Below are 27,458 nucleotides of genomic sequence, written 5' to 3'. Positions count from 1 at the left end.
AATGAGCGACTCAAAGACAGGTGCTGGATTGTATTTGTCTTAGTATCTCTGGTGCCTTTCACAGTACCTAGCATGGAGAAGGTGCTCAATGAGTGTTTACTGAACTCTTAAGATTTAAGGTCCTATGGTCTAGAAGCAAGGTCATAAAGTCTAAACTCATGTGTATGTTTGTTAGAATTGCATGGTATTAAAACATATTAAATGCCAACATTAACAATATGGAGATATTATATAAGAATCTGGTTGCTGGTTTCTCTTAAAGAATAGCAACAACAACAAATAAAAACCTGGAGATCTGGTGACACTGGATCAAATTCCTGCATAGAATCTGGCTGGATCTGAGTCCTGGATGCCCCCTTCAGATAGGACACTACCTATCTGATCACCAGTCCCTACTGGACTAAGTTTTTCATTGAATTACCCTCCTGGCTGCTGTAGGCATCTAAGTTTGTGACCCTTGTGCTAGTGAAAAGCTTAACATGGGACTCTGTTGTATCTTTTTTTTCCCCACAAGAGATATCCTTTTGACACGGATAACCAATATTTAATAGGCTGAGCTTTCACTCCGTTGATAAAAAGGATTTGAGTGTTAAAATTATCAGGAGCTGAGAAATGTTAAAAGCTGAAATAACTTCCTGTGAATAATAATATTATTCCACTCTAAGTCAAAAAGAAAAAAGATTTTATGAGGAAGAGTCTCTGCTAATAAATACAATGAATTATCTCTGGAAAGTTGCAAAATAGCTTTGGTAGCAAAGCACAAACAGGACTGATAAGGAGATCTGCCCTCTCAGGTTAAACCTTGACTGTTGACTGGAATTCTCATGGCAAATTGTTGACTAAAGCTATGTTGAATCAAGCATGATGACCCTTATTCAATGCTTCATGCTTTGTGATCTCATGGTTAAAAAATGATGTTTCTGGACGTAATACTTCCACTGTTCCAACTGTGATTCTACTATATATAGGAAATTCCTATAGTAGCAAATGGCATTCATAAGCTCTCAAAAGGACAAAATGTGATATTCTTTGTAGGGTGAAAGAGAACTTTTGAAGTTCTTCCTCTTTCTCTGGATAAACATATCCTATAGGTCAGTTTACTCATTCTCTGATATCTGATATATATCATATAATTTCACAAATATTTAATTGAAAATTGTGATGATACTATAATTAAAATATTTGTGAAATTATATGATTAATGATACTTTCTCCTGCTAGACTGTGGGAGAAAGTACATGAGTTTGTGGGCAAGAATTGAAATTTCTTGGTTGTACTACTTGCTAACTGTGTGAATTTGGGAAAATTTCTTAACCTCCCTTTCAGCCTCAGTTTTCTCATTCATAACTTAAGATAATATAATCATTTTCTAGCAATAATATTATCATTTTGATGGGTTCTGTGGACTGAAAAATATATGTAAAATGTCTGTCACCTAACCAATGCTATGGCAACCTGTGCTAATATACTTTAGTATTTTGGCTATTTCCTTTCCAAGCCATTTTTAAATTAACATAACCTCTTTCATTTATGAAGAAATGAACTTCATACTTCTGATATGATTTATCTTGTGTTCTTAATTTCTCTTAATACACGTGAGAAAGACTGAATCTATTCTAAAGGGGGTAAGAACTGGTAGTAAGATCAGGTAACTGCTCACAATCACCAACAAAATTAATACGTTTCAGAGCAGGTGGAAAATAACACATGGTCTCTACTTTCCAATCGGGTCCTCAGTCCCTCAGTTTAGTTCAGTAATGATTGTCATCATCATCATCTATGTTCCAGGCTCTGGGTTAGGTGCCAGGGCACAAATGTAAGGAAGACAGCTGGAGACCCTGAGGGGCTCACAGCCCAGTTAATAGTAGATTACATGCTGGTGCACTGGTTGTGATGGATTTCACTTCTAGATTTCTTATAGGGCCACTTCAATGGAGAAGCCATAATCAGGACACATTGTTCAACTGTAATGAGAGCAACCAATATAATTTTCTAAGAATCACGTAAGAGGCTCTAACACATGCTAGATATAGCAGCGTAACCAATTATCTAACAATGTCAAACTTAATTTTAAATGGTGTTACATATCCAGGTTTATTTGAACACATAATGGTTTTTAATGTCTACCTCATTGACCAGAGTAAATTACTGAGAATTTCACATTCACATGTTAATTAAACATAAGATAAAGAGACAGCAGAAGCAAGAAGAACTACAATCCTGCAGCCTGTGGAACAAAAACCACATTCACAGAAAGATAGACAAGATGAAAAGGCAGAGAGCTATGTACCAGATGAAGGAACTAGTTAAAACCCCAGAAAAACAACCAAATGAAGTGGAGATAGGCAACCTTCCAGAAAAAGAATTCAGAAGAATGATAGTGAAGATGATCCAGGACCTCGGAAAAAGAATGGAGGCAAAGATCGAGAAGATGCAAGAAATGTTTCACAAAGACCTAGAAGAATTAAAGAACAAACAAACAGAGATGAACAATACAATAATTGAAATGAAAACTACGCTAGAAGGAATCAATAGCAGAATAACTGAGGCAGAAGAACGGATAAGTGACCTGGAAGACAGAATGGTGGAATTCACTGCTGCAGAACAGAATAAAGAAAAAAGAATGAAAAGAAATGAAGACAGCCTAAGAGACCTCTGGGACAACATTAAACGCAACAACATTCTCATTATAGGGGTCCCAGAAGGAGAAGAGAGAGAGAAAGGACCCGAGAAAATATTTGAAGACATTATAGTCGAAAACTCCCCTAACATGGGAAAGGAAATAGCCACCCAAGTCCAGGAAGCACAGAGAGTCCCATACAGGATAAACCCAAGGAGAAACATGCTGAGACACATAGTAATCAAACTGGCAAAAATTAAGACAAAAATTATTGAAAGCAGTGAGGGAAAAATGACAAATAACATACAAGGGAACTCCCATAAGGTTAACAGCTGATTTCTCAGCAGAAACTCTACAAGCCAGAAGGGAGTGGCATGACATATTTAAAGTGATGAAAGGGAATAAACTACAACCAAGATTACTCTACCCGGCAAGGATCTCATTCAGATTCGATGGAGAACTCAAAAGCTTTACAGACAAGGAAAAGCTAAGAGAATTCAGCACCACCAAACCAGCTCTACAACAAATGCTAAAGGAACTTCTCTAAGTGGGAAACACAAGAGAAGAAAAGGACCTACAACAACAAACCCAAAACAATTAAGAAAATGGTCATAGGAACATACATATCGATAATTACCTTAAACGTGAATGGATTAAATGCTCCAACCAAAAGACACAGGCTTGCTGAATGGATACAAAAACAAGACCCATATATATGCTGTCTACAAGAGACCCACTTCAGACCTAGGGATACATACAGACTGAAAGTCAGGGGATGGAAGAAGATATTCCATACAAATGGAAATCAAGAGAAAGCTGGAGTAGCAATACTCATATCAGATAAAATAGACTTTAAAATAATGTTACAAGAGACAAGGAAGGACATTACACAATGATCAAGGGATCAATCCAAGAAGAAGATATAACAATTATAAATATATATGCACCCAACATAGGAGCACCTCAATACATAAGGCAACTGCTAACAGCTATAAAAGAGGAAATCAACAATAACACAATAATAGTGGGGGACTTTAACACCTCACTTAAACCAATGGACAGATCATCCAAAATGAAAATAAATAAGGAAACAGAAGCTTTAAACGACACTATAGACCAGATAGATTTAATTGATATTTATAGGACATTCCATCCAAAAACAGCAGATTACACTTTCTTCTCAAGCGCGCATGGAACATTCTCCAGTATAGATCACATCTTGGGTCACAAATCAAGCCTCAGTAAATTTAAGAAAATTCAAATCATATCAAGCATCTTTTCTGACCACTACGCTCTGAGATTAGAAATGAATTATAGGGAAAAAAACATAAAAAACGCAAACACATGGAGGCTAAACAATACGTTACTAAATAACCAAGAGATCACTGAAGAAATCAAAGAGGAAATCAAAAAATACCTAGAGACAAATGACAATGAAAACATGATGATCCAAAACCTATGGGATGCAGCAAAAGCAGTTCTAAGAGGGAAGTTTATAGCTATATAGCCTACTTCAAGAAACAAGAAAAATCTCAAATAAACAAGCTAACCTTACACCTAAAGGCACTAGAGAAAGAAGAACAAACAAAACCCAAAGTTAGCAGAAGGAAAGAAATCATAAAGATCAGAGCAGAAATAGATGAAATAGAAACAAAGAAAACAATAGCAAACATCAATAAAACTAAAAGCTTGTTCCTTGAGAAGATAAACAAAATTGATAAACCATTAGCCAGACTCATCAAGAAAAAGAGGGAGAGGACTCAAATCAATAAAATTAGAAATGAAAAAGAAGTCACAGCAGACACCGCAGAAATACAAAGCATCCTAAGAGACTACTACAAGCAGCTCTATGCCAATAAAATGGACAACCTGGAAGAAATGGACAAATTCTTAGAAAGGTATAACCTTCCAAGACTGAACCAGGAAGAAATAGAAAATATGAACAGACCAATCACAAGTAATGAACTTGAAACTGTGATTAAAAATCTTCCAACAAACAAAAGTCCAGGACTGGATGGCTTCACAGGTGAATTCTATCAAACATTTAGAGAAGAGCTAACACCCATCCTTCTCAAACTCTTCCAAAAAATTGCAGAGGGAGGAACACTCCCAAACTCATTCTATGAGGCCACCATCACAGTGATACCAAAACCAGACAAAGATACTACAAAAAAAGAAAATTACAGACCAATATCACTGATGAATATAGATGCAAACGTCCTCAACAAAATACTGGCAAACAGAATCCAACAACACATTAAAAGGATCATACACCATGATCAAGTGGGATTTATCCCAGGGATGCAAGGATTCCTCAGTATATGCAAATCAATCAATGTGATATATCATATTAACAAATTGAAGAAGAAAAACCATATGATCATCTCAATAGATGCAGAAAAGGCTTTTGACAAAATTCAACACCCATTTATGATAAACACTCTCCAGAAAGTGGGCATAGAGGGAACCTACCTCAACATAATAAAGGCCATGTACCACAAACCCACAGCAAACATCATTCTCAATGGTGAAAAACTGAAAGCATTTCCTCTAAGATAGGAACAAGACAAGGATGTCCACTCTTGCCACTATTATTCAACACAGCTTTGGAAGTCCTAGCCACGGCAATCAGAGAAGAAAAAGAAATACAAGGAATCCAAATTGGAAAAGAAGTAAAACTCTCACTGTTTGCAGATGACATGATACTATACATAGAGAATCCTAAAGATGCCACCAGAAAACTACTAGAGCTAATCAATGAATTTGGTAAAGTTGCAGGATACAAAATTAATGCACAGAAATCTCTTGCATTCCTATACACTAATGATGAAAAATCTGAAAGAGAAATTAAGGAAACACTCCAACACCATTGCAACAAAAAGAATAAAATACCTAGGAATAAACCTACCTAGGGAGACAAAAGACCTGTATGCAGAAAACTCTTAAGATACTGATGAAAGAAATTAAAGATGATACCAACAGATGGAGAGATATACCATGTTCTTGGATTGGAAGAATCAATATTGTGAAAATGACTACACTACCCAAAGCAATCTACAGATTCAGTGCAATCCCTATCAAATTACCAATGGCATTTTTTACAGAGCTAGAACAAAAAATCTTAAAATTTGTATGGAGACACAAAAGACCCCGAATAGCCAAAGCAGTCTTGAGGGAAAAACATGGAGCTAGAGGAATCAGACTCCCTGACTTCAGCCTATACTATAAAGCTACAGTAATCAAGACAATATGGTACTGGCACAAAAACAGAAACATAGATCAATGGAACAAGATAGAAAGCCCAGAGATAAACCCACGTACCTATGGTCAACTAATCTGTGACAAAGGAGGCAAGGATATACAATGGAGAAAAGACAGTCTCTTCAATAAGCGGTGCTGGGAAAACTGGACAGCTACATGTAAAAGAATGAAATTAGAACACTCCCTAACACCATACACAAAAATAAACTCAAAATGGATTAGAAACCTAAATGTAAGACCGGACACTATCAAACTCTTAGAGGAAAACATAGGAAGAACACTCTTTGACATAAATCATAGCATGATCTTTTTTGATCCACCTCCTAGAGTAATGGAAATAAAAACAAAAATAAACAAATGGGACCTAATGGAACTTAAAAGCTTTTGCACAGCAAAGGAAACCATAAATAAGACGAAAAGACAACCCTCAGAATGGGAGAAAATATTTGCAAACGAATCAACGAACAAAGGATTAATCTCCAAAATATATAAACAGCTCATGCAGCTCAATATTAAAGAAACAAACAACCCAATCCAAAAATGGGCAGAAGACCTAAATAGACATTTCTTCAAAGAAGACATACAGATGGCCAAGAAGCACATGAAAAGCTGCTCAACATCACTAATTATTAGAGAAATGCAAATCAAAACTACAATGAGGTATCACTTCACACCAGTTAGAATGGGCATCATCAGAAAATCTACAAACAACAAATGCTGGAGAGGGTGTGGAGAAAAGGGAACCCTCTTGCACTGTTGGTGGGAATGTAAATTGATACAGACACTATGGAGAACAGTATGGAGGTTCCTTAAAAAACTAAAAATAGAATTACCATATGATCCAGCAATCCCACTACTGGGCATATACCCAGAGAAAACCATAGTTCAAAAAGAGACATGTGGGACTTCCCTGGTGGCGCAGTGGTTAAGAATCCGCCTGCCAATGCAGGGGACACGGGTTCGAGCCCTGGTCAGGGAAGATCCCATGTGTCGTGGAGCAACTAAGCCCGTGTGCCACAACTACTGAAGCCCGTGTGCCTAGAGCCTGTGCTCCACAGCAAGAAAAGCCACTGCAATGAGAAGCCCGTGCACTGCAGCGAAGAGTAGCCCCCATTCACCACAACTAGAGAAAGCCTGTGCACAACAATGAAGACCCAACGTACCCATAAATAAATAAATAAATTTACAGAATAAAGTTGAAAAAAAAATTAAAAAAAAAAAAGACACATGCACCCCAATGTTCATTGCAGCACTATTTACAATAGCCAGGTCATGGAAGCAACCTAAATGCCCATCGACAGACGAATGGATAAAGAAGATGTGGTACATATATACAATGGAATATTACTCAGCCATAAAAAGGAATGAAATTGGGTCATTTGTTGAGACGTGGATGCATCTACAGACTGTCATACAGAGTGAAGCAAGTCAGAAAGAGAAAAACAAATATCGTATATTAACACATATATGTGGAACCTAGAAAATGGTACAGATGAACCGGTTTGCAGAGCAGAAATTGAGACACAGGTGTAGAGAACAAACATATGGACACCAAGGGGGGAAAGTGGCCAGGGGTGGGGGCGGTGGTGGTGGGATGAATTGGGAGATTGGGATTGACATGTATACACTGATGTGTATAAAACGGATAACTAATAAGAACCTGCTGTATGAAAAAATACATAAAATAAAATTTAAAAATTAAAAAAAAAGATAATTATAAGTGGAATATATATTAAAAAAACACATAAGATAAATTTCAAATAATTGAATGAATGATTTTAATTGTTACTATACTACTAAAATATTAATTATGCACATATTGAAACAAATAAATTTGCATATGGAGATAGATTCTGTAATTATACTGAGTGAGGATTACTAATGAGACAGTTTGGGGATAAGTTTTCAATGCTTTAATTCTTTTCATTGCAAAGTATTTTATTTTACCTTTCATCTACAATAAAACAGGCATGTTGTATATTTGTTTTTGCAACCTATATAACATGAGGTATGAAATGTAAATAGCTATTTAGAGGAAGCATTTATGAAATAGATTTTTGGCAAATCTGATTTTGACTTTGTAATCAAAACGGAAAGTTTAAAACTCTTAACCGAAAAGATGAGAAATAAACAGGAAAGACTATTATGCTAGAGCACAAAATGTCCTTGTTTAACTTCTCGCTAGAATAAATTCTTTATACAAGGGCAGCCCTTTATTTCATATTTTTTCAATTCTGTTCACTTCCTGCTTAGTCCATAGTCAGCTTTGTGATTTGTTTACCCTTGTCGTGATGAACTAATTATTTGCCAAGAGGCTCTGAGTTTTTTTTTTTCAAATGTAAAATGGTGCGTACAAGCTTTGGAAAAGTGAAGTTACACAAAGAGCCACTTTGATCACCCATTAGGGTGCTTGTTCATGAAATCCTCCCTCGTTATTTTTTTTTTTTGGACAGCTCTTTTCCTCTCCATTTAATAAACTTAGTGAACAGTTCAGTGTGCATTTAAAGATTCAGAACATTCTTTTAGAAGCTATAATTTAGGCAGTGGGCAAATTAGAGTGCTGATGTTTTGTAAAGAGCCTGGTTTCATTGCACAGGGCATGCAAGTCTCTTTCATAGAAGAGTTCATAGTTTTTAGATTTACAAGAATTATTATATTAGCCCTTACAATTTGTTTCAGGTATTTATCATATACTCAAAGAAGTACCTATATAAGCCCAAAATATTCAGATGCAAAGTGAAAAATGTAATTGACTACATGATGTCAAGCATTGGAATGTTTTGAAAAAATATTTTTTCATATAGAGAATTTGGCAACACTTAGATGCAAAGAACAATCTCTGGTGGAAAAGTTATTTATTTACTTGCTCGTTTATTTATTTATTATTTGGAGAGTTGGCTTACCAGCAGACAGCTGGATATTATAGAACTAATTTTGTTGTATAGTACTCATAATGCAACTCACACATTTAAATTGTGAGAATATAAATCAAAGAATAATATTAAGATTCCCTCTGAGACAAACTTTTTAAGGTAATGGACCAAAACAGCTTCAGAAATCTTACTGGACAACAAAATTTGCTCAAAGGTGTAGCATTATAATCAAACAGTTCAGCATGTACTGGCTATAGAGTTTCTGAAATTTTAGCCTCAAACTGAAATTCTTTTAGTGATAAAAAGTTTTAAAATGATTAAGTACAGATGCAGATATTTTATTTACTGGTTTAAAAACATATTCCTATTAAATACATTTCTAAAAGGAATGTTCTTGTAAGCATTTTTATGAATCACAATTTGTCTATCCTGCCAAAAGGGTTACCCATCATTGCCCTACGTAACACTGTACACCTGGGGACGGGGTGCAACTGGGAGTAATTTGAAAACACCATGCTACAACTTGGCATTTATGTCAGATGCTTCCAGTTTATGGATGAAAGGCCATCATGAGACTTCCACACTAAATACAGTAACATCTTTCCTTGCCAGGACTCAGATTTCCAATTATCTCCTAACTAAAGCATAGCCAAGAATTAAAAAAGCAACAAGGTTCCTGGACAATCAAAATAAATGTTACATAATCCATGAATGAAAGCTCAGGGTCTTTACCTGTAGACAATACCAGAGACAGAAATGTAGTTTGTTTACTCTTAGACTGCACACAATTCTAACATTTGTGGATCTTTGTAAAATCTCAAAGTAGAGTGGAAGTAATGGTTTAGAAAGGGATTCGAATTTTCCTCCTTACTCTTCTGGTTTAAAAAAGTCTGGGAAAGTATAACATTTAGAAAGATTTGCATCCAAAGTGATTAAAAGCAAGTATCTTACACTTAAAGAAGGAAACCTCAAACTATCTGGAAAACATTCTTATCCAACACAACTCATTCGTTATGTCCTCCTGGACAACTGAAGTTTTCTATGCAATTTTAGTTCATTTTGTCATCTAAATTCCATCGTGGAGTTTTATTTCATTTGAGTGGAAATAAAATGACGAGCAGTATATAAAGCCAAGGTCTTCATTCAACCTAAGCTTCTGGAAACAAAATTTAATGCCTGCAGTATAAACAGCCATGAAAGAACCACAGCAATAACGCTATCCTTATTGTGTGCAACTGTGTGCCAAAAACCTTAACATATATTATGACTAACCCTTGCAATAACTTTAGATGGGAGGAATTGCTATCCCCATTTTATAGACATAAAACTGAGAGTTAGAGGTAAAGGAAATTTTCTAGGTAAACTTAGGGTTCAAACCCAGGTCATTCTGGCTCTAAAGCCAGCATTCTTTCCATGGCTACCTTTTTCTTCTAGCTGATGACAGTAGGTCTCCAAATCTTTAGTGGGGCTCAAGGATTAATTCCCAGATAAGGGCGATTGCTGTCTAGGTTGGATCATTCACTGATTAGATCAAGCAGACACACAGGCAAGAATTGAGTCCTCTTTCAAGCCACTTATATTGTTTCAACCTCCCACCATTCGTCTCTCAAATATCTACCTCTGAGATAAAGGAATCTGGATTCTCTTGTAGCTGACTCAGCATGTAGTTAATTTATTTCCACTCCTGAAAAAATAGTTCAAACCATAGAAGGAGGCTATGGGTGACGGTGAGTGTCAGACATGAAGGAGGAAGAGGAGATGTTTTATTCTCAGAGAGGGCATGATAAAATGAATAGAAGGCTTGTCTTATTTTTTATTTTTATTTTTCACCGCAAAGGACACTTTTTAGCTGTTTACTAGATTTGCATCTCATTTCTAAGATAACATTTGACTTTCCCCATCAATCTGTGCTTACCTTTCTCAGACTCATGAAACCAGGGGCAATAACCAAGTGACCAGTGGAAGTGGTGGGAGCATTTTAAATAATTGCTCATAAGTGATTCTGGCTGTAGGGGAGTGTAGGGACAAATAAACAGTAAAGGAAGGGGGATACTGTTGCAAGGTTCATTCCCTGTGCAAACAGCTTCGCTGGAATACAAAGTCCACAACGCTTACCTCCTCCCACATCTGAAAGAGAACCTGCATGGGACATTCTGAGGGTTCTCCCCTCGTGCACTGTGTTGCTGAATTCCTGATGCAGTCACCTGGAATCCTTATAAGTAGGTGATTCTTCACTATGTCACTATGCCGTTGCATGCTACCTCACCCAGAGTCTTGCCAAAGTGCCTTTTTAAGATGCCTGAAATTACAGTTAATGCTTCATTGTTTTTCCTCAAGCCAAATATTGAGTGATAATACTAATAGTCCTGGGGAGGTTAGTTCATTGACTTATTATCAGTCATTTATATGTTGTCAGAATGAGTTTGATAACAATTTACATAGGAAACAATAAATATAAAAGTCACTTTCTAATCCCTATATTGTCAAATAAATATTAAATTATTTGAGCATATTTTAAAATTTTTAATTGAGATATAATTGACATATAACATTATAATTTGAACACATTTTGATTGAAGAATTACCTTTACCATCATAGCTAATATTTATCAAGTGCTTATTATATGCCACGCATTGTTCTAATATTTCATGACAACAAACCTATATGAGGTAAGTATAATTACTATCCCCATTTTATAGATGAGAAACATGAGGCACAGAGAGGTTAAATAACTTTTCAAAAGTCACACAGCTAATAAGTGTCTCAGCCAGGATTTGCACCAGGCGTCTAGTTCCAGAACCTACACTGTAAACCACTCTCCTACTCAGTTCTTCTCTTCAAAGGTATAATGGCTGGAACACATGGGAAAAAGAAGATTTGTGAATCATGAAGGGTTAAAATTTATTTTTAAATGTTATTATACCAATATCTATTACAATATGGATAATTTTCTTATATCAGTTCCTAACAGAACTCTGCTCTGCTTATTGTGGTCTGAATATCAACATAATGGAAATAATCAGAACAATATCAACATGGGTACTTACCATCCTGTGGCTGATGCAGTCACTTTTATCACCACCATCTTCATGATCTTCACCATCATTGTTATCATCATCATCATTGTCATTATTTATTGAGGGCTTACCAGGTTCCAGGAACCATGTTTAGTTTGTTACCTAAGTGATCTCATTTGATCCTCAAAGTAATCTTATGGAATGGGTATAATCGTTCTCATTTTATAGACGAGAAAACTGAGGCTCAGAGATGCTAAGGTCATAGAACCAGAAACTGTAAAGCTGGAATTTGAATTTAAGCCTGCCTTCAAAGCTTATGTTCTTAAGTACTTCACTATGTCCAAAATTTTAATACTACTTCTACTACCACCATCACCACCAAATATCACTTACTAAGTGCCATCTATGTGCCAGGCTAGTCCTATGTTGCTATTTCGAACTATGTCTCATGAGCCAAATCCAGTCAGCTGCCTGTTTTTGTAAATAAAGTTTTATTGGGACACAGCCATGTGCATCCATTTACATATCGTCTATGGCTGCTTTTGTACTAAAGAGTAGAGTTGAGTAGTTGCAACAGAGATTCCATAGCTCACAAAGCCCAAAATATTTACTGGCTCTTCACAGAAAAGTATGCAGACCCCTGCCTTAACCAATCTTGCAATATATGTATTATTATTCTCATTTTGCAGAGGAACATATTGGAGTTCATAAAGATTAGGTAACTTGCCCATCCAACTATTAAAAAACAAGAACCTACAAAAAAACTGAGGTCCAGATGACCCCAGAACTTTTTCATTTTCCTCTTTGACATCTACAAAGGCAACAAGTTTTATAATTACCAGTTGCAGGAAAGGAGATTTCTCTAACTTGGTCAACAATATGGTTTAAAATGTTTGACACAGGTGGTAAAGAGTTGTACATTTTCCCTTGTCAGAGGGATGTTAAATTCCTCTTACCTTCTGAGAATTTACTGTACTTAATTCCTTGAGGATGGATGCTTAAGGGCTTGTCTGCCTTATTCTTAAAGTGAACTTTCATGATGTCGCCAACTTCAGCATATAAAGTAGGCCCAAGAAGTCCTATGAAAACAAGGATTTAAAATATGTTTGTGTTCAGGATTACCAAGACAGAGCTGCTAAGCAAGAAAAACATGCAGAAAACCCCACGGGTGATTGCCGTCATTCCTCTCAGTCCTGAGGTTGACCTGCTTATCTTCAATCTAGAAGGCTTTGCCAGCTCATTAACTCTATATTACATGCAGGAAGATAAGGATGGGAAGGTAGAAACACTTGGCTTGGGCCCAAAGCTAGTTAAGAGAGTAGAAGAAATAGTTCTGACCATTCTGACCACCCCCATTCTGATCCACTGTCATTCCTGGGGAGACCACCATCTTGGGTCAGGAAAGATGTTCATTTTCACTTATACAGGGTAATGTAGGAAGGGTGACTGGCTACTTTAGATCTCTCTGAAGGGGAGACCTCAGAGACCTAAATGAAGTCAGGGAGCAAATCAGACTGTTCTCTGGTCCTGAGGCAAATTCAAAGTCCCTGAGGCAGGAGCTTGATGTATCCAAAGAACAGTCAGACAAACAGTGTGGCCAGAGTGAGAAAAGTTGGGGGTGGAGGGGGCAGATCACCCTCTATGGGCCATGGTAAGGACTCTGGATTTTCTTCTAAGTGAAATGGGAAATCACTGGAGCTTTGTGCAACAGAGAGACATGGTCTGATATGTTTTAAAAATTCAACCTACTGGGCATATGCCCAGGGAAAAACATAATTCAAAAAGAAACATGCACCCCAATGTTCATTGCAGCACTATTTACAATAGCCAGGACATGGAAACAACCTAAATGTCCATCGACGGATGAATGGATAAAGAAGATGTGGTACATATATACAATGGAATATTACTCAGCCATATAAAGGAACGAAATTGGGTCATTTGTAGAGACATGGATGGACCTAGAGACTGTCATACAGAGTAAGTCAGAAAGAGAAAAACAAATATCATATATTAATGCATATATGTGGAATCTAGAAAAACGGTACCGATGAACCAGTTTGCAGGGCAGAAATAGAGACAAAGATGTAGAGAACAAACATATGGACACCAAGGGGGGAAAGCGGGTGTGTGTGTGTGTGTGATGAATTGGGAGATTGACATATATACACTAATATGTATAAAATAGATAACTAATAAGAACCTGCTGTATAAATAAATAAATAAATAAATAAATATTTTTAAAAAGTTCATCCTAGCTGCTGTGTAGAAAATATTCTGTGTAGTGACAAGAGTGGAAGCAGACCAGGTGGTGTAAACGAGAGACAACAGTGTATTGGGCCAGCATGTGTAGCAGTGAAGTGGGGAGAAGAGGTTGGATTCTGGACATTTCAACAGTAGAGCCAGCAAATTTGCTGAGGAGTTGGATGTGGCACTTGAGAGAGAGAAGTCAAGGATGACACCAAGGTTTTTGATCTGAGCAACTGGATAAATAATGTTATCAGTTACTTTGATGGGGACACAGCGGGGAGAACAGGTTAGGGTGCAGAAATCAAGAGTGAGGTTTCACTTACTACATCCCAGGCACTGTGCTAGGCTCTGGGGCCACATGGATAAATAAGGCACCATCCCTGTCCTTAAGGAGATCACAAGCTCGTTTAGAGATAGACATTCGGTAGGAGCTACTGCTGAGATACGGGCCAAGTGCTACAGGAGCAGAGAGGATAAAGGACAAATTCTGTCTGTGGAGTTAAGGGAACAGTTGATATTTGAGTCAGATTTTTGAAGAATCATATATTAGAGTTTCCCAAAGTGTAGTCCTTGGATGCTCTGCATCAGAATCAGTGAGGGTCTAACTAAAAGGCAGACTCCCAAGTAAATACTATCTCAGCCTCAATGAACCTGAGTCTCTGGAGGTGGGGTTTGGGAACCTGCATTTTAGATGTGTGCTCCTGAGTGATTCTGATGTCCTCTAAAGCTTGAGAACCTGTCACCAAAGCCCTCTTTCAGACAAATGACTGTTCTCACTTCCAAGCCATCCATAAGCTCTCATGGGGTTGGCTTCTGCCCATTAGGAATCACAGGAGCAGGAGAGGGAAGTTACAGTAGTCATGGAGTTCAACGGGCATTTGTTTGCAGTGGCGATAATTATAAATGTCCCTCTTGATATATTTGAGCAATCTAAGTCCTTCATTAAACCTCCCAATACATCTTTAAGGTAGATATTAAGATCTTTATTTTATATATGAGGAAACTGAGCCTCAGAGAATTTAAATATCTTGCCCAATATTATACAGCTAATTAGAGGCAGAGCCATGATTTAAACTTAAATCTGTGTGATTCTAGATACTGAGCTTTTAACCACCTCTTTGTATTGCAGCCCCCCACCTTGTAGTTATTCATTCATTCAACAAATATTGAGTGCTCACATATCCTAGGTGTTAGAATTGCAATGGTGAGTAAAATAGATGTACCCCCTGCCTTCATAGAGCTTAGAAAATAGAAGGAAAGACAGATTTTAACAAAGGATCACACAAATATTGAATTACAAACTGTGGTTCATATTATGAAAGAAAAGTACAGGATTCTCTTAAGAGCATTTGACAGAGGCATCTAGTCTAATCTTAGAGGCAGGGAGGGAATCAGGGTTGGGAAATGCTTCCCTGAGGAAGTGATGCATTAACTGAAGTCCAAAGGCAGAGAGGCAAAGGGATAGACAAGGGCATTCCAGGGAGTGGGATTAGCATGTGCAAAGGTCCTGAGGTGCCAGAAAGCTTGGCCTATTCAGAGAACTGACAGCCATGGGAAGGTAGAGCTTAGTAGGTAAGAGAGATAGGCAGAAAGTGAAGCCAAAGGCATGATCAGAGGTCCAGTCACATAGGGCCTCTTAGACTTTTGCTTTTTAACCTAAGAGTATCTGGAAGCAGGGATGTGACATGAACCACATACTGGTTTTTAAACCTCTGGCTGCATTTGTGGAGTGTGATCTGGGGAGAAACCAGAGTGAATGTTGAGAGAATAGATAGAAGGCTCCAGGAGAGAGATGTTGGTGACTTGACTTAGTTTAAGGTTAGGGCAATGGAGATAATAAGGAGACAACGTATTAGAGAGCTATTTAGGAAATCCAATTGTCAGGACTTGATGGGTTGAACATGGAGTGGAGGATGAGAGAGATCAAGTTGCCATGGATGGCTGGTGAGGTTCTGCCTTGGAGGGCTGGGTGGATGAGGGTGCCATTCTCTGAAATGGAGGATGCTGTGGGAGGGTTTTGTTTGGTGGGTATGGTAGGCAGGATAATGGCCTCCCAGAGATGTCCCTGTCCTAATCCCTGGGACCCATGTATATGCTACCTTATATGGCAAAATGGACTCTGTGGGTGTGATTAAGTTAAAGATGTTGAGATGGGGAGAGTTTCCTGGATTATCCAGGTGGGCCCAATGTAATCATAAAATCTCTCATAAAAGGGATGCAGGAGTATCTGAGTTAGCAATTGGAAGATGCTACTTGCTGGCTTTGAAGATGGAGGAAGGGGCCATGAGCCCATGAGTGCAGGTGGCTTCTAGTAACTGGAAAAGGCAAGGAAACGATTCTCCCCTAGAGCCTCCAGAAGGAATAGAGCTCTGCGAACACCTTGATTTTAACCCAGTGAAACTCATTTTGGACTTCTGGCCTCAAGAGCTCTAAGATAATAAATTTGTGTTGTTTTATGCCCCTAAGTTTGTGGTAATGTGTTGCAGCAACAATAGAAAACTAATTTCCTATTAGCATTGATAAAATGTGATCTCTGAGATAGAGGTCCTATTTTTCCCCAACTCCTATCTTTCCACCCACTTATTCCTTTCACTGAACTCCAGTCCTAGAGTTTATATTGACCTTGTGCCTGAAGCTTTTTGTTTGTGTGTTTTTATGTTAGTTCTGCACAGGACCATGGAGGCCACAGAGTTTAATCCTCATTATAGAGATGGTTACAAAGCCTGGGAAGTGGGTGCAGAGAGTGACTGGGTGGCATTGCTGGGTGTAGAACTCAGTTCTCTGGACTCTTGAACCAAAGCTTTCTTTAGCACCTTCTGCAGGGCGGGTCAGATCCCCCACTTTCCTGGAACGGTCCCAACGTCCACACCATTTTTTACTCCTGGCCACATCTGACTCCACTGGCTGACCCCTCTCTTCTGGCTGCTACCCTCAGTCCTAGCTCCCAGCAGAAGTCCCCACTGGCTACTCCCACCGCCCAGAATGCCCCTGAGCCCAATCAGGTGTTGACTGCTGTCACATTGTCCACCACACTTTGTTGCCGTGGTTGCCTTGCTCGGTTGTTTTGTTTGTTGGCATCACATGGCTGCAAATGCCAGATGCCCAGAATAAGTCTTCTAAGTTATTTAACCTCTTACTGCAATGAGTTCTTTGGAATATTTATTTAGCCTCCCTATCTGCTTCTTCAGAATTAAAGCAAAACAAAGAGATGTTTTTATAAATACAAACCAAATACCTTCATGCATGTAGGCAAACACATGGCTGAATGTTGTTTGAGCTGCTGTTTAGTTCCTCCATTAGCCAGATGGCCTAAGACCTTTTCCACCCTCTCCTCAGTGCCCAAAGCCAAATTGGGGGAAGGAGTGGCCTATCCTGAGATCCCAGGAAGTTAGCACAGCATGTACCCAATTTCTTGCAGTTTTGGAGTTGGAAAGGACTGCAGGAGGTCAGCTAATGCAATCCCCTGCTCTCAGGTGAATAATGTGTTGCAGAATACAGGGCAGCCCATTGTTGCTGCTAATATAAAACCCCTTTGGGGACAAACATTTCACCGAGACTCAAAACTAGCCATTTTAGAGCCCAAGACAGGAGTTCTGAAAATGAGCCTGGCCCCTCCACCTATCCACATGTCCACAAACCTCACTGGACAGGTGTCTCATCAGACCTCCAGTCCTGTAGCCTTAGCCCCACCTGTAATTACCATAACTTCTGGGCTCATGCTGCAGAAATGGGGCACATGGCTAGAATCATACCCACCAGATGGGTGGAGCAGGAAATAAGCGAAAGGTACAAAGAACACAGAACTAGGAAATGGAATGAGGAATGCCACATAGTCAGTGGCAGTGTTCACACCAGATCTTATTAAAAACCTGAGACTTTTCCTTTACATCAGGTTTGCCTCCTAGTATCAATTATTATAGGGATACAGAGATGAATAAGACACCACCCCTGCGCTCCAGGGGTTCATAATTAAGCAACTTTGGGAGTTCAGGAAGAGGTTGCATGAAAATGAATGTTAAAATGCCTCAGAGTTCACATAAAACAAATATGTTATGAGATACACAGGGGTTGACAGAAAGGTAATATTTTAAGTGTACCAGGCTTAAACATAAATCAACTATCAAGGTCTACTTCTAACTTATGAGGTTGAATCAGGAAATCACTACAAAATTAATCATCTCAAAGGATTTTGGTCACAGTCTTCTCCTCTTCAAAAATGAGCACAGGGCACGCTACCTAATGCACTGTGGTACCCTAAATGGGAGGGAAGTCCAAAAGGGAGGGGGTATCTGCATGTGTATGGCTGATTCATTTTGTTGTGCAGTGGAGGCTAACACAACATTGTAAAGCAACCATACTCCAATAAAAATTAATTTAAAAAAATGATTGATGCCTCTGTATCACCTAAAACAGCAGTCCCCAACCTTTTTGGCACCAGGGACAGGTTTTGTGGAAGACAGTTTTTCCACGGACCAGGGCGGGGTATGGTTTTGGGATGATTCAAGTGCATTACATTTATTGTGCACTTTATTTCTATTATTATTACACTCTAATATATAATGAAATAATTATACAACTCGCCATAATGCAGAATCAGTGGGAGCCCTGCACTTGTTTTCCTGCAACTAGATGGTCCCATCTGGGGGTGTTGGGAGACAGTGACACCTGAAGTGTGTTGCTTACGTCCGGTCTACTCCATAAGATGCAGCTTAATTGTCACTTGCCACTCACTGATAGGGTTTTGATATGAGTCTGCAAGCAATTGATTTATTATGGTCTCTGTGCAGTCAAACCTCTCTGCTAATGATAATCTGTATTTGCAGCCGCTCCCCAGAGCTAGCATCACCGCCTCAGCTCCACCTCAGATCATCAGGCATTAGATTCTCAAAAGGGGCACACTACCTAGATCCCTTGCTGCGCAGTTCACAGTAGGGTTCACGCTCCTATGAGAATCTAATGATCTGACAGGAGGCGGAGCTCAGGCGGTAATGTGAGCAATAGGGAGCGGCTGTAAATACAGATGAAGCTTCTCTGGCTCCCTGCTCACCTCTTGCTGCGCGGCCCGGTTCCTAACAGGCCACAGACTGGTACCAGTCTGTGGCCCGGGGGGTGGGGACACCTGACCTAAAAGGCAGTCTTCAGCCTGGCACTGGTCCTTCTATCCCTTACTGCACTCAGCACAATGGCTGACACAGCACATTCAAATTCAGTGAACTTGGCAAAAGTCCCAAAAAGGAGAGCTCTGAATCTCTGCCCAATTCCTCTTTTCCCAGGCCTAATGAATATGTTTCCCAGCTCGTTTTCCCTTTACCCACTTACAACTTAATTTAATTAAATAGTTCTTAAATATCTACTGTACATACTAAGCTTGAAGCTGGATCTATAAAAATGAATAGACTAGAGTCTATAGAGGACAGGAGATCCTTTAATTTCCTGACCAAAATGACAAACTTAATTTTATTAGTAACCTTATTAATAAAAGGTTACTCACCTGGTCCCTTGCCAGGCTCCCCACCCAGCCCCCCATGAAGGTTAGTATCTCTTCCACCTCAGGCTGATCTGACCCAGCTTTGAATCACATCACTTCCTGTTTCTCCTGAGTCTGGCTCCATCAATTATTCTCCCTCAGATGTTTTTATCCTCTCCTTTTCTATTGGATTCTTCCCTTGAGCACTTAGATATTTTAAGTCACTGTCATTCTTTTTTAAATAAAACTCTTAAAATATCCTTAAACCCCTCATTCCCTCCCAGAACTACCCTATTTCTCCTCCCATCTGGAGCCAAGTTTCAGGAAAGAGTTATCTATGTAAGTTCCTCCTACTTACATTTCCTCACCTTCCATTCAGTTCCATTCCATCTCCGTTAGCAGGGGAAGTGGCACCAGGGAAACCAGGTAAACAGAGAGTTTCAAGAAGGGGGAGCATTACATGTCCTAGTAATGTCAAGTGGGAAAATAACTGGAAAGAAACCATTGGTCTGGCATCTAAGAGGTCATGGGGCCCCTTTTGGGAGAGTAATTTGATATGATAGAGAATGAAATGCACCAATCACACAGGAAATTGGTAGTGAAGGAAAGGGGAGAAAAGGCAGACAGAGTCAAGGAGAGATTTTTTTTCGAGACGGGATGTGAATTTGAACATAAGTTGTGTTCTGTTTTATTGTTGAGGATTTTTGACGGAAGGGAAGGCTCCAGTTAAGGAAAGATTGAAGATAAAGGGAGATCCGAGGAGGAGGCAGAACAAGATGGAATGAATAAAAGAGACAGAAGGACGAGTCTGGGGAAGATGACAGGTCTTCACCTGGTTGGGGGGAAGGATGAGTGAATTACTGACTAAGGGGACTTAACTGGAGGAAGTTCTCTCTTAATGACCTTTATCAGTTCTGTGAACTATGTTACCATATTTACAATCCCAGAAACCCATTCAGCCTACTTTCCTTAATTAGGAAAAAAAAAGGAGATTTTTCTCTAAAAATTATAGCTGTTATATACATCACACTAAATAAAACAGAAGAGATGGGAAAGATAGATGCAAAAGAATCATGCATATACAGTTCCTTTAAACGAGTCTAGGGACCCAGCAAATGATCATTTGTTAAGGCTCGTCTGTGCTCATTAAACTAGACCATAAGCTCCAGGAAGGTAGGAGATGTGTCTGTCTTGTCCAGTGTGGCATCCATAGTGCCTAGTTCATTCATAGTGCCTAGTTCAATGTCCACTGTGGCATCCATAGTGCCTAGTTCAATGTCCACTGTGGCATCCATAGTGCCTAGTTCAATGTCCACTGTGGCATCCATAGTGCCTAGTTCAATGCCCACTGTGGCATCCATAGTGCCTAGTTCAATGTCCACTGTGACATCCATAGTGCCTAGTTCAATGTCCACTGTGGCATCCATAGTGCCTAGTTCAATGTCCACTGTGGCATCCATAGTGCCTAGTTCAATGTCCACTGTGGCATCCATAGTGCCTAGTTCAATGTCCACTGTGGCATCCATAGTGCCTAGTTCAATGTCCACTGTGGCATCCATAGCGCCTAGTTCAATGTCCACTGTGGCATCCATAGCGCCTAGTTCAATGCCCACTGTGGCATCCATAGCGCCTAGTTCAATGCCCACTGTGGCATCCATAGCGCCTAGTTCAATGCCCACTGTGGCATCCATAGCGCCTAGTTCAATGCCCACTGTGGCATCCATAGCGCCTAGTTCAATGCCCACTGTGGCATCCATAGCGCCTAGTTCAATGCCCACTGTGGCATCCATAGTGCCTAGTTCAATGCCCACTGTGGCATCCATAGTGCCTAGTTCAATGCCCACTGTGGCATCCATAGTGCCTAGTTCAATGTCCACTGTGGCATCCATAGTGCCTAGTTCAATGTCCACTGTGGCATCCATAGTGCCTAGTTCAATGTCCACTGTGGCATCCATAGTGCCTAGTTCAATGTCCACTGTGGCATCCATAGTGCCTAGTTCAATGCCCACTGTGACATCCATAGTGCCTAGTTCAATGTCCACTGTGACATCCATAGTGCCTAGTTCAATGCCCACTGTGGCATCCATAGTGCCTAGTTCAATGCCCACTGTGGCATCCATAGTGCCTAGTTCAATGCCCACTGTGGCATCCATAGTGCCTAGTTCAATGCCCACTGTGACATCCATAGTGCCTAGTTCAATGTCCACTGTGGCATCCATAGTGCCTAGTTCAATGCCCACTGTGGCATCCATAGTGCCTAGTTCAATGTCCACTGTGGCATCCATAGTGCCTAGTTCAATGCCCACTGTGGCATCCATAGTGCCTAGTTCAATGCCCACTGTGGCATCCATAGTGCCTAGTTCAATGCCCACTGTGACATCCATAGTGCCTAGTTCAATGTCCACTGTGACATCCATAGTGCCTAGTTCAATGTCCACTGTGGCATCCATAGTGCCTAGTTCAATGCCCACTGTGGCATCCATAGTGCCTAGTTCAATGTCCACTGTGACATCCATAGTGCCTAGTTCAATGTCCACTGTGACATCCATAGTGCCTAGTTCAATGTCCACTGTGGCATCCATAGTGCCTAGTTCAATGTCCACTGTGACATCCATAGTGCCTAGTTCAATGTCCACTGTGGCATCCATAGTGCCTAGTTCAATGTCCACTGTGGCATCCATAGTGCCTAGTTCAACTGAGCACCCACAGCAGGTGCTCAATAATAGTTTGTTAGATGAATGAATAAAAATTCAAACACTTAGAAGTTTTGTTTAGCTTTTTTTTTAATCACAGTTAAAAACAGCTGGCTTCATGGGCATGAGACCCATGAAATTGCACAGGGCCCCATGCTCAGAAGGGGCCCTAGTTTGGCTTAATCTTTGCTTTTCTCAATTCTCAATACTATGAATAAGAGCTCTACCAATTATCTAGCCAAAATAACAAAAACACACATTTCTATAAAATATCACTAAATGAATATTTTAGAGATATACGAATATCAAATTATCCATAGAGCTTTATCTTTAAAATTGAAAAATATATTTCAGGCTTACCTGAAGTTCTGGATCGTGGTTTTTCTTTCTGAAAATATGCTTCATACTCTCTGTAGACAGTTTTCTTAAAGGAGGTTGCAAAAGTATTCGAACTGGAAATAAAATAAATTTGAAAGGCTTACATGACATCTACTTCTCACATTACAACAAAATATATCTCTCATGTCCTCAGACTTTTACTAGAAATAACAGTATTTTTAACTGCAGTTCAGAAACCCAAGGTCTTATAAATATGAACAATAAGAGAAGTTAATAAAATAATTATTGGTGTCTTCAAGAATATTCTGTTGTGATAACCATTCTTTCATAAATTTAGTCTGCCCTAACCAATCCTGTTACTCAGAATCAATTTTCTAAAATAGAACCCAAGATGATAGTGTGAACCCAAACTTTAGGCTTAGATTTTAAACGATTAAAGACATGACCAAATCCCTTATGAATAAATATGTGAGCTGTTTTTCAACTCATCAATCAAATACAGTCTTAAGTGACTGGAGAACATTGTAAAGAACTATTGATTTGGTGGACTCTATTTCTCGCTGAGAAGTTGAAGATAGCTAATGGAGTCAAGGCCCTGAGATTCACTTGGAAAACAAACAAATGAAAAAACTAAGTCTCGGAAAGTTTAAGTAGCTTCCCCAAGGAGAATCAGTTGATAATGGCAAAGCCAGGATTCAAAAACCATTGTACAGTCATTCCTTGGCATCTGTGGGAGGTTGGTTCCAGGACGACCCTGGACGCCAAAATCTGTAGATGTTCAAGTCCCTTATATAACACAGACTAGTACAGTTATCCCTCTGTATCTGCAGGTTCCATATCCGTAGATACCAAGGGATGACTGTTTTCATGGTTAAGAATTCAGAGAGGGCAGCAGGGAGAGTACTGGGATACTTTCCCATCTTTTTCTTCAGTGTCTCTAAAGATGGGCACATGATTCCTATCCTTGTCTTAAACTCAAAGATGAAGGAAAGATAATCAGGGGAAATTTCTTACCAAAGTCTAAACCAGTTGCCCATATTGGCTTTGTAATGCTTCCTAATCCAGAGAGTGTCCCCACTATAATTAGGGCGTAACAGAGAGGGATAATAATCACATTTGCTATGACGTCTATGTAGCACAGAAGCTAAGAGAACTGGTTGTAGATTCAGAGTGTCTGGGTTTGAATCCTGTGTCTACCCCTTGTTAACTATATAACCTTGAAAAGTTTATTTAATCAATTTGTGCCTCTGTTTCTGTAATTGTGAGCTGGGACTAATAGTAAAATCTCCCTCACAGAACTGTTACAAGTTTTAAATAAGTTGATACCTACAAAAGGTTTAGAGCTGGCACATTGTAAATATTCAATGCATGTTAGCTAGTAGTATTTTAAAAATATAATGAAAATTGGATTTTAGCTTTCAGGTTTTCCCGGTGAGCAGAAAAATCTGTAATTATAGTCATTCTCATAATTTTAAAATGTAAGATACAAGAACTGTGTTAATATTTGGAGGCAGAATTAAAGGAGGCATGAGTAAGTATTTTTGGAATGGCTAGCTATTGAAGGTGGTGGGTTTTCAGTCACTGGAAGCATTCAAGTAGAAACTAGACAACTATTTGCTAGGGGTATTGGTGCTTTGGGTGTGGGGAAGAGTATGAAGTTAAAACATGAAAGTTGAAAATGAATTAAACAACCTCTTAGTTTTTAGAGCCCAAGAACCCTAGGATTCTGTATGTTAGTTTGTGTCCCTAATGTGGAGGTCCATTTTTATTTATCTGTGATGGTAATTTTGTGTGTTTGGTTTTATGTACAATTGAAACATAGCTCCCGTCCCTAACCCTAGATCTTTAAATACAGGAGTATAGGTGACGGTATAAAATCTTTACTAAAGAAAAATTAGTCTTTTATGTGGAGTAATTTTAATAGAGGTGTGTTTCCTAATATGTTTCCCTGTGTATATTATGTGTGCATACTGAGGTATATTTATTTTAATTTGAACAACTGAATTGCTATTGGAAAATAATTTGTCTGAAAGTTAAACATGACATGAATTCAAACAATATGCACGATGAATTTTCCATTTATGAGGACTATTTAAGGATGATTTATTCATAATAAAATCATATAGGGCTTCCCTGGTGGCGCAGTGGTTGAGAATCTGCCTGCCAATGCAGGGGACGTGGGTTCGAGCCCTGGTCTGGGAAGATCCCACATGCCGCGGAGCGACTGGGCCCATGAGCCACAACTGCTGAGCCTGCGCGTCTGGAGCCTGTGCTCCTCAACAAGAGAGGCCGCGATAGTGAGAGGCCCGCTCACCGCGATGAAGAGTGGACCCCACTTGCCACAACTAGAGAAAGCCCTCACACAGAAGCGAAGACCCAACACAGCCAAAAATAAATAAATTAATTAATTAATTTTAAAAAAATATGTACTTAAAAAAAATTTTTTTTTAAATATGTATTGAATTGGTCACATTTAAAAAAAAATCATATAAAGCTAGAACACTTGAGGAAAAATATATATGTATTTTTTTCAATATCTGTTACTATATACATGTGATTGAACATGTTTCCTTAGGGAAATTTTCAAAAACATTCACTTCAGCCCCAGAGCAAGAATAAAAGATATATTTCACCTCTAAAAGGCACTGTCCTGCCAATATTACATGAAATAAGGGAAGATCTTTGCTTTGTGCTAAAATACACTTTAGCAAAGGATGGAGTTGTCTATGTTGATTTCTTTATAGCGAGTATCATTAGCTCTGGGTGTAGGACAATTTAGAACAACTTCTCAGTTTAAGCAGCCAGATACAAGGTTTGATTTTTCACATAAAAGTACTAGAAAGAAATGACATGATTTGAGGTTCAAAAATATGGACAGTTGGTCTGGATTATCACTGTATAGTCTTGACTCAATAATTGATACCAGAGGAACAACTCTTCTAAGAATTCTGGAAACTCAGCCACAGAGAGGATAGGATGACCAATCAGGGCTTCCTATGTGAACTCACCATAGGAATCAGGGTTTTGCCCTATGTGATTCTGCCTCCAAAATTCTGCTTGTTATTCTTGTTGTTAATTACAGAAGAAAGAACAAACTCCAAAGCATAAGCACAGGGTGACACAGGAAAGCCAGCAACCAAGTTAGTGTTCTACCCAAGAGAAGGACAATTAATGTTGGAAAGACTGCTACTTCCTTTGGGGTTTCAGTTAGCAGCAGTTCTCTAAGGGTGTGGGTGTGACCTAGATTATCACCTTGAAATACAATATTTTAAATGTATTTAAATGTACAATATTTAAATAAGAAGTCCCTCTTTTTTTGTATAAAAAGAGGGACTTCTTATTATTACAAGACCAAGATGCAATGCCCTCCAAAATAACCCAATTACAAAGAAAAGATTTTAAAAGGGTAATGATATACACTAAAAGGCTTAAAACATTTCAGTATTTTCTTGGCAGATTGCTTTGGTTTCGAAACTGTAAAAGAGGAACACATCTTTCACAATCGCTTAAACTGTGATGTTAAGTTAAAAAAAAATCTTAAGTCACACTAAGAGGTTTAACCATTAAAAGAAATAAAAACATAACTAACTGGAAATATTGAGTAGAACCTATGATTTGTTTAATTTCTGTGAAGTCTTATTTTTAACCTTTCAATTAGGAAAAATAGTTTGCAACTCAAATACAGTTTGATTATTTAACCCCCCTCTAAGTCACATATGCCTTTTAATAGTGACTCTATCAAAATAGCCAGAGTAGACCATATCCCAGGGAGTGATTAAGAATGAGAGAAAAATGAAGAGTCACATGAAGCAGAAAAAAGGTAAAAGAACAACAATGTTGCATTTTTATGAACTGATGTTTTGAAAGTCATTTATAAGAAAACAACAAAATTATGGCAGTTGTTATCGAATAACCTACTTATAATAAAGTACACAGTGTACATCTTTAGTTTTAGAAGATGCAGTTATGTGGACATGGAATAAATAATATGTAACTAGAAGTTTAATAAAATACTAGACTACTAAAAATCTGCAACAGGAGTGAAGAGGTAGGTACCTGGTGCTTTTGAATCAATCAATATATTAAATCAACAATCAATCATACTAACAAAACTGTGTTAACAGCAAACTTGAAACAGCATCTAGCCAATCAAACAATATTTTCTATATCCTCAGAATGATAAACTTGTATTATTGGAGGCAAAATGAGCATCCACCAAGCTTATTTTATTCATTATACTCTTCTATTAATTGTATTTACCTACCTGAAGTTAAAAAAAAAAAAAAAGCAATGGAATTGCAAAGGGAATGCTCTCTAAAAGAAATAGATTGTCCTCCCTGGAGAAGCCCACCGGTCGCCATGCCTGCCTTACCTAAGGTATGTGGACTCGGGACGATAGTTCCAGCTGATGGTCTGAGCAGCCACGTAGAACTGCCTTAGCCGCGCTGCTTCAGCCCCTAGGCTCCCCCAGCCTGCCCAGCTGGAGCCCAGGACCACGAGGACCCAGAGGCAAGGGCAAGCTGGGAACATGGTTCCTTTCCTGCCTCTGCCTCAGCCGATTGCGCCCGGCTTGGCCGGGCTTGGCCGCTGTCGAGACTGCAGTGAGCGCCGCGAGGCTGCGGGTGGCAGTGTCCCCCTCCTCTTCAGCTCCCCCAGGCGTCGCGGCCGCTGCAGCCCGCGCTGTCCCCACCTCCTGGGGCCTCTCCAGGCTGGGGTTGACTAGGTCACCGCTCCAGATGACAGGAGGTATTAGGGAGAGCAACCAGGTTAGTGACTGTTTTACTACCGGTGAAGAAAGGGCAGCGATCAGCGGCTCTAGCAGGCAGGGCAGTGCTCAGGGATTCATGAGACGGGGCAATACTGCCCTCCCACGCTTCCATCTGCTAACCCCACGGCTCAGTAGCCCCTCACTGTGCACACTTACCAGGCGTGCACAC

General features: G+C 39.2%; 1 protein-coding gene across 1 annotated transcript in view; it reads right to left on the bottom strand.

Moving 5' to 3' along the window:
* F5 (coagulation factor V) overlaps positions 1-27,239 on the bottom strand; it is an 83,298-nt gene extending 56,059 nt beyond the window's left edge. The window contains exons 1-3 of the mRNA XM_061183123.1: positions 26,894-27,239; positions 22,543-22,634; positions 12,729-12,851 (exon numbers count right to left, since the gene is read on the bottom strand). Of these exons, the coding sequence (XP_061039106.1) occupies positions 12,729-12,851; positions 22,543-22,634; positions 26,894-27,051 (373 nt within the window). The 5' untranslated portion in view covers positions 27,052-27,239. The remainder of the gene's footprint in view (positions 1-12,728; positions 12,852-22,542; positions 22,635-26,893) is intronic.
* Between the last annotated feature and the right edge of the window lie 219 nt (positions 27,240-27,458).

The sequence above is a fragment of the Eubalaena glacialis genome, chromosome 3, assembly GCF_028564815.1.
Source record: "Eubalaena glacialis isolate mEubGla1 chromosome 3, mEubGla1.1.hap2.+ XY, whole genome shotgun sequence".
NCBI classification, from domain to species: Eukaryota; Metazoa; Chordata; class Mammalia; order Artiodactyla; family Balaenidae; genus Eubalaena; species Eubalaena glacialis.
Note: the sequence above shows the minus strand (reverse complement) of the source record. Positions and strands in the feature narration are given on the sequence as shown.